Source organism: Heptranchias perlo, chromosome 5 (genome assembly GCF_035084215.1).
Source record: "Heptranchias perlo isolate sHepPer1 chromosome 5, sHepPer1.hap1, whole genome shotgun sequence".
NCBI lineage: Eukaryota > Metazoa > Chordata > Chondrichthyes > Hexanchiformes > Hexanchidae > Heptranchias > Heptranchias perlo.
This window is the reverse complement of record NC_090329.1, coordinates 4,542,383-4,554,398: the sequence shown is the minus strand read 5'-3', so window position 1 is coordinate 4,554,398 and position 12,016 is coordinate 4,542,383. Positions and strand designations below refer to the sequence as shown.

Sequence of the window (12,016 nt, the reverse complement as noted above, 5' to 3'; positions counted from 1 at the left end):
AGGCCGTCATTTCAGTGCAGTACTGAGGGAGGGCTGCACTGTCAGAGATGCCATCTTTCAGATGATCCATTAAACTGAGGCCCTAACTGCTCTCTCAAGTGGGTCTAAAAGATACCATAGCACAATCAATATCTCTAAGACTGATTATGTAATTATCTATCTCTTTGCTGTTTGTGGGATCTTGCTGTGTGCAAATTGGCTACTGCCTTTGCCTATATGACAACAGTACTTACAAAGTATTTCATTGGCTGCGAACTGCTTTGTAACATCCTCAGGATATGAAAGGCTTTATATAAAATGCAAGTTCTTTCTTTCTTCTTGCTTTTGTCTGTATTTTGTCCTCTATGTCCCAAATTACCTCTCCCATGTTTGTTCACTGCTTGCACCAAGATAACTTCAGCCAGGTGAGCATGTGAGTGGCTTTCAGCTTCCCTTATAGCTGGGAACATCATTGTTTCTTCCTCCATGGGGGATACACTTCCAAGATGCGATGAGATGAGATACCCTGCCTAGGGACTGAGCTTCGTGACTATAACTTATATGAATCAGTGGGCTGGACTTTCCTTGTCATCCCACTCAAAGTTGAGTGGAGTCACAGCAGAAAATGGGACAGTGAGGCCTACCAGCAGCTCTCTGGCCTGACTTGGCATTCTCTAACTCCACCCCTACCAGGATCGCCGCTGGCTGCCTCTTCCCTGCTCGCCAATGGTGTGATGGCGGTGGGGGGGGGGCTTAGGTTCCCATTTGATCTCCATTCCTTCTACCCCTGTTACCGCCACTCCCTGGGACCAGCCGGTTGAAGGTGGCAGTAGGCCTGGGGCAGTAGTGGTAAAGGCCCCAAATCTTCTGTTGGAAGGAGTGAGGGCCTAATGAAGGCTGCCACTCCCTCCATTTCAGACTGGACACCCACCTTTGTCTCAACTGAAGCCTACAAAATCTGCAACTGAAATTCTGAGTCATGTCTCTTCTGCCCGTTTAACTGTTGTCCGCCACCTTGGTGCTGCACGGATGTGCCTGCTGAGGCACTGTCCAATGTTCCTTCACGGCACTGCTGGGCTCCCGCTTGGCAGCAGGGATTCCACCTGGAGGTACCGCCATGCCGGTGGAATCACGAAGGGAAAATTCCAGCCCAATATCCCATAAAGGAAGAGAGAGACTTGCAGCAACAATCAATGCAAGTATCTCAACCAGTGTGCGAATTACCATTCTCAAAGATAATTGCTGTAACATGATTGGAAACAGATCGAACTTGATGTTGGTAATAATGTTTTTTCAATATTATAATTTGCAGCAATTTTAATATCTCAAATCGTCATTAGTACTGGTATCAAGACCATAGATTGTCTCCAGGTAAAGACATGGTGCATCTCTGACACAAATGGCTGTAAAGATGTATGGGACTTACTCGAAGAAGTTTGTAACATGACAGGTAACTAATAAATGAAAACTATATCGTAAACATGCTTGTCATTTAATAAAGGGGCTCATGTTTTATGGGTGTCTTTTTAATGCTGGGATTATATTACAAAGCTTGCAATTTTGCTTATTGCAATTTCCAGACTTACAAAAGCCTGAAATTTCTCCGACTTTTCTAATGTATATATACACCAGCGCTGATTTTATTTATAAATGAACAAATTTATCATCAGAGTTGGGCTGTAGAAGCTGCTGTATCGAAATTCAGTGTCCAAAGTTAAATAATTGTCACGTGAATGACAGGAATTAGAGCCAGAGCGTTATTCTACCTTCATAATGTAAAATGCAATGATGTTAAAGGCCTATTATGTAGTATAGCAAATATAATGCTTTAATTTTACATCGGCCCAGAACTTTCTTATCTTGGACACTTCTCTGTAACCACCGTCGGAGCAAGTTTGCAAATGTGCAAATGAGCATTAAAACCGGGAATCGCAAACTCGCTCTGATTGGTTCAATGGCGTTTTGACAGTCCCAAATTAAAGGACCAACTACGCCACAATCATATCCAATCAAACACAATCACCGAACAATCGTAAACTTCCCCATCTGCCCAGCTGGAACGAAGATACTTACGAAAATACCAGCCCTACACTACCTTTTAAAAGCACGGAGACTAATAATGACTGAAAAACAAAACATTAAATTTTAAAAATGTGGAATGTCAAATTATTCCTATTTTAATATTTTTTGATCATTAAAAAAATATTTAAAAATAAAAAAAATATTTTTTTAATTTTTAACTCCTCTATGTTTAACTAAATTATATCATTTCCTTGAATTATTATAATAAGGTAAGTTAAATTTTTATTTAGACTAACATAGGGAATGTCACTTTAAATTTATGAGTTTAACGTGCCTGCTTGTGGGCGGGGTCTGCAGTCCCACGGTGTTTCCATGTACACATGACTTGCACTGATATCAGAACACACCACTGAGGGAGATCTCAGAGTCCAGCGAATTTACGTTGTGGACCACACAGTAAATACATTCGTACTTATTATCTGCAGGAGGTGAGGAGAGCCTTGCCACGCTGGTCAGAGCAAGTTCTGGCCCATTGTTCTGTAAAATCCTTCAGTAGTACTGTAAACAGACAATAATTATTCATAAAGTTTATCCATTAGTAAAATTTGAGGTTTAATAATTCACTTAACCTCATTCCCCTGCCTCGACTCCATATCCTTTAATTTTTTTCCTTTTTCAAATATTTTTACTTCCCTTTTAAAAAGCGATTATAGATTCTGCTTCCATCACAATTTCTGACAGGTTAATTCCATATCGCAGCAATCTCATGCTTAAAAAAAATCTCCTAACCTCTCCCTTTGTTCTTTTAGTGATGATCTTAAATTTAAGTCTTCTAGTAACTGATTCACTGACCAGGTGAAAACAGCTTTTCCCGATTCATGACATCTCTTTATATAGGCTTAACTCAGCACTTATCGTATAAACACAGTGCTGAAATGTTTATAACCGCCCCGGTGTATAATTACACACTTTAGAGGTGACCTTCATTCTAAGATGAGATTGAGAGAAAAGGAGTACACTGTCCATTTTGAATCCAGTCTAGAATGGGTAAGTCCAAACTATCAGCTCAGACTGAAGGCTTTCAAATGTTTTGAGTGAAATTACTTCTGCTAGGCTCAGCGCTGACTACCAATCTGTCCTTAATACAATCGGACCCACAAGCCGTGCCTTTCTGGGCACCTACCTGTTCGTTTCGGGCCTTCTCACCTCCTTTTACGAAGTGTAAATCAGAAGGCCTGGGAATCCTGGCCCCACCGGAGTTGGAATCGGGAATTCAAGAAAAATGGAGGCCTGAAGCCTCCTTGAAAGGTTTTAAGGTTCAACCCACCTCCTGGGAGGCGGATTGGTCGCCCGCCCCTCTTCCCGCCCCCAGGAAAACCGGAAATGGGCATTTTGGAGGTGGGTTTTTTACTTTGAAAATCGAGCCCAAGATATTTGAATAGGATTAATGGTTTCCCTGAAATATATGTTACCTTTGATCATGAAGAAGGTGCGAAGAAATAACCAGGCAAAAAATGTTCATTAGCTAATACATGCATTTTCTCTCCTTCCTTTTATTTTGATTGGCTAGTTTCTGGTCCTGCTATGATTATCATGCAATTCAAATTGTTATCAGTCATTCCCAGATGAGTTTGTTATGCTCGGTTAATGAATGTGCATTATTGTTCTGTATTTCTCTGCTATGTGTTGTGATTAAGGACTACTGGCTTATAAATGGTAGTACAAATATCCAAACCAGTTGGCCACAACTTAGTGTTCTAGGGCAGCCTGTTACCAAGAGGGAGCGATGACTTCAGTTTTCAGGGAGGATGTTGGATACAATATCATGCAACATCAAGAGGAGGAAGGATGGAAAGCTCTGAAATAATTCACAAGGCTCCCTTTTATTGACTGATAATAGAGAAAAGTAGAGTCCAGATTGAAGGTCATTAAGTTGGTCACAAGTATCACCTGTGGGGAGGTAAAGAAATAAATATTATGGACAAGCAGCTCATTGTCGCAAAGCACTGAGTACTAATGTATGGAGAGGTAGGCCGCGGACTGAGGCCTAAAATTGGAAGGAAAGTAAACTGCAACCACTTGCACCTTTTAATGGTGTCACAGAGTGGCATCAATAGGTGCCTCAGAGAAGATCATCTTTGTCTTCTTTTCCCCGAAATGATCAGTGTCCAACTAGATGACCTGAAGAAGAGATAAAAAAAAGTAACTAAAAATGGCAAAGAAAAAAATAAGGAACGAAATAAAGAAAATGAACTGTTACAAAAGTCTGTAAAATACTCTATTTTCTATTCTATTCAGCTACAGCATCACACGTGCACTAGTCGAACTGCACAGTGAATGGGAGCTGAACACAAAGCAAATCCACAGAGCAAGTGCAGTCCCAAACATAGAGCTAAATAGGGCAACTTGATACAGAACATTTTTGGGAAAGGCCTTGGGAACCTTTTCAGCAGGGTAATATCGTGAAATGTAGGGAGACTCAAAGAGGAATATAATTACCGAAAATGGAGAGGAAGGGAATTGTTCATTCCATTAGCTGAAAACAACACCCTAGTACAGCAATAGTCTCTGACTGTGAAGAGGCACACAATCAAATCAAGCAAACTTGATTATTACAAACCTCATACCAGAGCAAGTGTCTTTCATGGACCCAGTTGAAGTTCTGTTACAGTAGGCAGGAGACGTCAGATACTGCGAAGATGGATTGCTGAAAAGACAAACTAGATTTGCAGTCCCTCTTTAGTTTGTTAGAATGAGATTGGACTGGAACTAAACTCGTGGCAGGACGGGTAAACACATCTCATTTTATTCAGCTTGTTCTTAATGCATAGATGGAAAAAATAAGGAAACAATAAAGTAAGAAAGTCATAGAACCTTTTCCAAAAAGAGAGATTTCATATGGAACGACTCTTCTGAAGGCAACTTCACAGAAACGGTAAAAATTGAAAACATGAGCCAGCTTGAGTCATTTCCAATCACTGTAATTTGAACCATGGTTAGTTAGATAATTCAGGCTGTAGTAAATCATCTACATTCTTGCAAATCTAACATTCAAATGTAATATTCTTTTAATGCATTGCAGGTGAAACTTGCACTGTAAAGGATCTCAGCAGTTGTAATATAACCATCCAGTACTTAACTGACAGTTACCCAGCATTTCAGGAGTGCAACTGTCTTGAAGATAAATCATGCAACTTTCTCAGACAACTTGGAACACAGTGCACCAGCCAAGGAGGTAATGCAACACCCAGAGTGTAGAAGGAGGTGGGGTCAATGAAGCTGCAAACGGGCTGATGTTCTATCATTTTTAATAAGGGTTAATGGAAAAGTAAGACCTATCCAGGGTTAACACCTGCTTAAAAATTACAGAGACACTTAATACAAACGTGTTAAGTGTTTATACAGGAACAGCACCAATCAGAATATATATCCCACAATTTAAAACTGTGAAAATTAGGAGTAAATAGGGAATTCAGTTCGGACTATTTCACAGAAATGGTAATGAATAAACATATGGAACAAATTACCAGGAAAGTTCATTGTAATGAGTTAAAGAGACAAGTGCGTATGTTTTGGAGAAAGGAAGGATTGAGTATATGGTGAGCAGGCAAAAAAGCAGGGTTGAGATTAACTAAAAACGGGCTGGCTTATTAGGGCCAAATGTCCTTTGCTGTTCCTAAAATTTCCTAGGTTCCTATAAAAATGTGACAAAGTTTCGCCAAATTTAAAAGTGTTTGCCTTTTGGAGGGAAAAATCAAATACAAACGTTTCAATCAATGTAGTTAAAGGTTTAAACAGGTTCGTCAAGGTGATTGTTGAAATGTGTCAATATATTTCAGATAACTTTCTAAATGGAGTTAAAAAATTTGAGCATTTACTCTCCTTCTCGTGCAGATTTCTCCAGAACAGCCCCTGTTAATCCAGAAATACAGCCTGACTGGACTCAACATTTAAGATTGATGAGTATAAATAAACACATAAAGAAGGACGACGATTGTTCAGTAGCTCGGAATCGTTGTTTAAAATCCACAAATTGCAGTTCAGTGTACGCAAAGTTTAAGAAGATGTGCAAGAACAGGAAAGACAACTGCAGCATCCCATCTGTAGGACAACAGTGTCTAACTGCGTGGCAAGCATTACAACACACAAAGCTCGCAAACTGTGGCTGCCCAAGACAGGGAAGACTAAAGTGCCTGAGAATACAGACCAGCCTTTCCAACAATGCTTGTTTACAAATTGCACAGAAAAGTCTAAATACAAGCAGTGATGAAAGAAGGAAGGAGAATTATCCTGGTGGGGGCAGCAGTACGTTGGCATCAGTGCCTTGTAACACTCTGAACACAGAGACTTTCATGGTTTGAATCTGCTATTCATTTCTGGGCTAGGTTTATGTATATAGTGTTTTCACTCTTGTTTCTGTTGCAGGTCCATCTGACTTCATGGAGAGAGGAAAATCAACAACAGAGTCTCCTGTTCTCGCTAAATATGATAATGAAAGTAAGAGCCAAAAAAGCCTTGCCCATTAGGAGCATATGTTGGGAGCTAGGCCCTAAAAGATGAAATTTTACACATCCTCATAATCAATAAAGGAAAATCCCACGAGATACTCCCAATTTTCCTTTGTTTACTGCAGGTGAAAATTGGGTGCAGTGTCAAGCTGAATTGTCATTAGTATGTGTCTCTACCTAACATAACCATTTTTCCTGATGGGTGCTGTGCAGGTGAACTTAAGGGGCCAGTTATACCACAATTACTCGGTGCCCAGCTGGCAAACTAGATTTATATTGTTGGCTGCCTCGTCACTCTTTGTGACCAGGGATAATAACACTTCATGCAGAGCTGTGCTCGCCAGCTTCCAATTGTCAGTGAAAGTCTAATGTTAAGAGAGAGTTGATGGACTGAGAGTAGTATACTAACATTAAAAACAGAAAATTACATTAAAAATGTTCCCAGATGGTCCATTGGACTCCCTGGGAGCCTTTTAAACTTGGCTTCACACTAGGTTGCAGTTTTTCAGCACTTGGCATAAAACCCAATTGGTATGAGACTACTCCTTGGGGAGTCAAGAGCTCACCCTTTTGCTATAATAGTCAGAATGTCAACCTGGCTTCCAAGTTATACTTCTGCCTTTGTGTCGCTGTGCTTCCAAAACGACAGTTTCAAATCAGTAAATAATGTTTAAATTGGCCAGTGTTGAGCATTCACTGCTATTGATTTCCTGTACCAGTGTATTCCCTGTTTATTCTTGAGAACAAAGGTTATAATTAGCACCCAAAAATATCTGATCTATACATTCTGAAAAGCTCCTTCCTGCTCGCAAAGTAAATTAAACAAAGTTGTAGAATACCGTTGTATGTTACATCCCACATTATGCGTCCTAGTCCAATTTTCTTTCTTGACATGACAGTTCCAGGGACCTCAGAGGCTTAGGACCCATTACATAGCATTCAATCATCGCCATCTTTGCTCATCCTTAGAAACCTCTATTCCATGTAATCAGATATTCATCCAGGTTCCTTTGAAAGATAACAGTTGGCACAACATCAACGATCTGGTCGTCTCCTCCAGAAATCCATCTTTGACAAAAAATAACATTCCCTCTGCACAATGACTATGATTTTGGAAAGATGATGGATTAAACCAATAAATTCAATAGCAGACTTGCATATGGCAGTTTAATACATCCACGTTACTCCTTGGTTTTCTGCAAGGAAGTCACGATGAACCTTTATAAAACATTGGTTCGGCCACAACTGGAGTATTGTGACCAGTTCTGGGCACCGCACTTTAGGAAGGATGTGAAGGCCATAGAGAGGGTGCAGAAGGGATTTACTAGAATGGTACCAGGGATGAGAGACTTCAGTTATGTGGAGAGACTGGAGAAGCTGGGGTTGTTCTCCTTAGAGCAGAGAAGGTTAAGAGGAGATTTGATAGAGGTGTTCAAAATCATGAAGGGTTTAGATAAAGTAAATAAAGAGAAACTGTTCCCATTGGCTGAAGGATTGCGAACCAGAGGGCACAGATTTAAGGTGATTGGCAAAAGAACCAAAGGCGACATGAGGAAAAACTTTTTTACACAGCAGGTAGTTATGATCTGGAATATGCTGTCTGAAATGGTGGTGGTAGCAGATTCAATCATGGCTTTCAAAAAGGAATTGGATAAATACATGAAGGGAAAAAATTTGCAGGGCTACGGAAAAAGAGTTCGGGAATGAGACTAAATGGATTGCTCTTACAAAGCCGGCACAGACTCGATGGACCGAATGGCCTCCTTCTGTGCTGTAACGATTCTATGATTCTTGTATAAATAACACTTTGATTAACACAACACCAGTACTCCTATATTGATTGCAGGTATTTGCTCCCATTTCTATATATCTTTTCATTTATGCAACCTGCGAATCTCAGAATAATCTTTAAGAGTTTCATTATATATGGATGCAGTAATTTAGTAATTCACAGTACTGTTTTTTTAGTACAATGATCTTCAAAAATGATCCTTTTTAAAACATAATGATAATTACTTAGGTTAGCAAAAGATGGAAGCTGTGTGATGCAGTGCCACTAGGCACATCGAAATGAACAATGAACTAATAACAAGGAAATACATATTACAATGCTGTAAAATGCATTAAGTGCTAGAAATTAGATTGTTTTCCACCATGTGGTGTAAATAGTGCAAATCCTCTCCTAATCCTGGAGATCACCAAACAAATAAACTCTTCATACACATAACATTAAAGATAAACCTGACACACAGAAAATGAAGAGGTACACATGGCACATCAAACATTGATGCTCATGTAAAAATCTCTTTGAAAAAAATAAAACAAACATTAAAACAAACAAACAAACCTCCGGGTTTTGCAGGTCTCAAAGATTGATTCATTTTTGTTTTATATCTTGACATTTTATGCTAAATCTCCAGCATCGAGTGCACTGCAGTTACTGGTCTAAAATTGGGAGCTGCAGTTCAGGCTCCAGTCAGGCAGAACCATGTTTATGTTGACTGGCTGCTACTCGGCTGCAACTTTAACTATCTTACCCAGGAGAAAGCTGTGTGCTGCCTAGATAAAGGACTGTGCAGAGCTGTCTCTCACAGCAGTTAAAATTTTAAATGTTTAGTAAGTGGGGAGGAATCCAACAGACCCCATTCGCACTTTGTAAACCAGGTTTGACACCGCGCTGGATTTGTACACCTTGTAGTGTCAAATCAAAGTCGTGGGACATGACCCCCTCCAAGGAGTTTCACTGGTGTTTTCTTTGGAGCCAAATTCCATCCTAACCCCAGATTTACACTGCCAGTTATTCATTGGTACAAAGCCAGAATCGTTTTACACTGACGTTAAACATGCAGCGTAAATGCACCCTAAGAAAGTAGTCTCAGATATAATTGAGAAAATTGTAGGGCGAATGGGGAAAGGGCAGGGGAGTGGGGCTAATTGGATAGCTCTTTCAAAGAGCCGGCACAGGCAGGATGGGCCGAATGGCCTCCTTCTGTGCTGTAAGATTCTATGATAAAGTGGAATGTTTTGTGGATCCTGATTTTGCTGCTTCAGATTGATGTAAAAGTTACCCCAGTGATTATTTTGCACAGATGTTTTTTTTTAAATTTAGGAACAAAATAAAATTCCTAACTAAAATATCTCTATAGCAGCACAAGTATCAAAGCAGTTACAGAATCATAATGGTCTCAGTTTAGCATTTTGTGTTGGTGGGAAGCCACCTGGAGGAGGTCTTGCATCATCTTGGCTTTAAAATTAACATTTAAAAAGAGCACGAGTGCTTTGCTGGGCCAGTGCGAACATCAGCCCTTTTCAAACATGAGACATCTCACTGGCCAGCGAAAAGTACTCTGCCTATAATTTAAGTATGGACATGCAATGTGCTGCTCTTCCCCAATTTGAGAGCGAGGAGAACGAGCAGTATAACTCAGTGCTGCCAGTATAGCTCAGTGCTGCCAGTATAACTCAGTGCTGCCAGTATAGCTCAGTGCTGCCAGTATAGCTCAGTGCTGCCAGTATAACTCAGTGCTGCCAGTATAACTCACAGTACTATCAATATCACACGTATAAAATCAGTAGGGGAAGCATACCAGACCATAATTACTCAACAAAAACATGGAGAGAGAAAGAAAACATCGAAATGTTCAGCAATGCCATGCAAATAATCTGGAAAGAACCATTGAAATAGTGGGGTCAATTTTAACTAGGGTGAGGGGGGGGGGAGGGAAACCCTCTGGGTGAGTTCAGCGAGAGGCCTGGGCCATTTTCACTCCCAGGCCTCATTTGAATAATGTGGAGATGCCGGTGATGGACTGGGGTTGACAAATGTAAGGGATCTTAAAGCAGGACATTCCCCCTTCTGAAACCCTTAGTGACGTCTGGGCAAGCGGGCAAGAGGAAAATTCAGGTCGGGAGCCCGGGGACGTCAGGGACTGAAGGGAACGGTACCTGGCATGAAGTTAGCGCTGGCCAAGGGCTTTGGCAGCCGATGCCAACACTAGCAAGGAGAGGCAAGGCCACGGCTGGGGAAGCCCAAGGACTCCGTGCAGGGTTCGGGGGAGCACTCCTGCTCATCGTGACCCACAAGGGTTCCTCAGAAAACTTACATTTTTTAATTTACCTCTTCTGTCCACTCCAGATCCCCCGCCATGTCGCCCTGTGTGGGCCTCTCGAATCCAAAAGTTTAAACATTGTCACTGCTCCAATGAAATCATTGGGTCGAGACTTTTCAGTGTAAAATAGGCCCCTCCCTGCCGGGAGCGGGCGACCCACCCATGCCTGTGCTCAGGTAAGTTAAGATGGTGGGGGATGCGAATACATCGGGAATGCTGCATCCTTCTCCACCACCCCCCCATCTTAACCCCCTGCCCGCATCGTTCACGCCTGGCTGGGAGAGGGTAAACTCTAGCCCAGAGTGTCTGTGTGACAAGGTATCTTCTGTTTCCTAATCAATGCCACACAAACTGACTTGTTCAATAAGACAATAAAATATGAAGCATTTTATGCTGTTTGGTGGCTGCCAATCATAATTACCAAGCACAGAATGCAAGGTCGAAGTAAGGCAACCCATCCTCATTAAAATACTCCCTGCAATGTACAGCCTACAATGTATAAGGTTACTGGACCTTGGTTAGTAACAACAACAACAACTTGCATTTATATAGCGCCTTTAATGTAGAAAATGGTCTCAAGGTGCTTCACAGGAGCGTTATCAAACCAAGCCACATAAGGAGATATTAGGACAGATGAATAAAAGCTTGGTCAAAGAGGTAGGTTTTAAGGAGCATCTTAAAGGAGGAAAGAGAGGTAGAGAGGTGGAGAGGATTAGGGAGGGAATTCCAGAGATTGGGGCCTAGGCAGCTGAAGGCACGGCCGCCAATGGTAGAGCGATGAAATTAGGGGATGCACAAGAGGCCAGAATTGGAGGAGCGCAGAGATCTCGGAGGGTTGTAGGGCTGGAGGGGTTACAGAGATAGGGAGGGGGCGAGGCCATGTAGAGATTTGCAAACAAGGCTGAGAATTTTAACTAGGGTGAGGGGGGGGGGAGGGAAACCCTCTGGGTGAGTTCAGCGAGAGGCCTGGGCCATTTTCACTCCCAGGCCTCATTTGAATAATGTGGAGATGCCGGTGATGGACTGGGGTTGACAAATGTAAGGGATCTTAAAGCAGGACATTCCCCCTTCTGAAACCCTTAGTGACGTCTGGGCAAGCGGGCAAGAGGAAAATTCAGGTCGGGAGCCCGGGGACGTCAGGGACTGAAGGGAACGGTACCTGGCATGAAGTTAGCGCTGGCCAAGGGCTTTGGCAGCCGATGCCAACACTAGCAAGGAGAGGCAAGGCCACGGCTGGGGAAGCCCAAGGACTCCGTGCAGGGTTCGGGGGAGCACTCCTGCTCATCGTGACCCACAAGAAATCTTAGGTGTTGCCAGACCGGGAGTCAATATAGGTCAGCACAGGGGTGATGGCTGAATGGGACTTGGTGCGAGTTACGATACGGGTAGCAGAGTAAG

General features: G+C 41.9%; 1 protein-coding gene across 1 annotated transcript in view; it reads left to right on the top strand.

Annotated features, from left to right (window-relative positions):
• Positions 1-1,096: 1,096 nt before the first annotated feature.
• The window catches only part of gfral (GDNF family receptor alpha like), a 31,859-nt gene continuing 20,939 nt past the window's right edge, over positions 1,097-12,016 (top strand). Inside the window, exons 1-5 of the mRNA XM_067983946.1 lie at positions 1,097-1,178; positions 1,292-1,429; positions 5,084-5,236; positions 5,896-6,300; positions 6,427-6,498. Of these exons, the coding sequence (XP_067840047.1) occupies positions 1,097-1,178; positions 1,292-1,429; positions 5,084-5,236; positions 5,896-6,300; positions 6,427-6,498 (850 nt within the window). The remainder of the gene's footprint in view (positions 1,179-1,291; positions 1,430-5,083; positions 5,237-5,895; positions 6,301-6,426; positions 6,499-12,016) is intronic.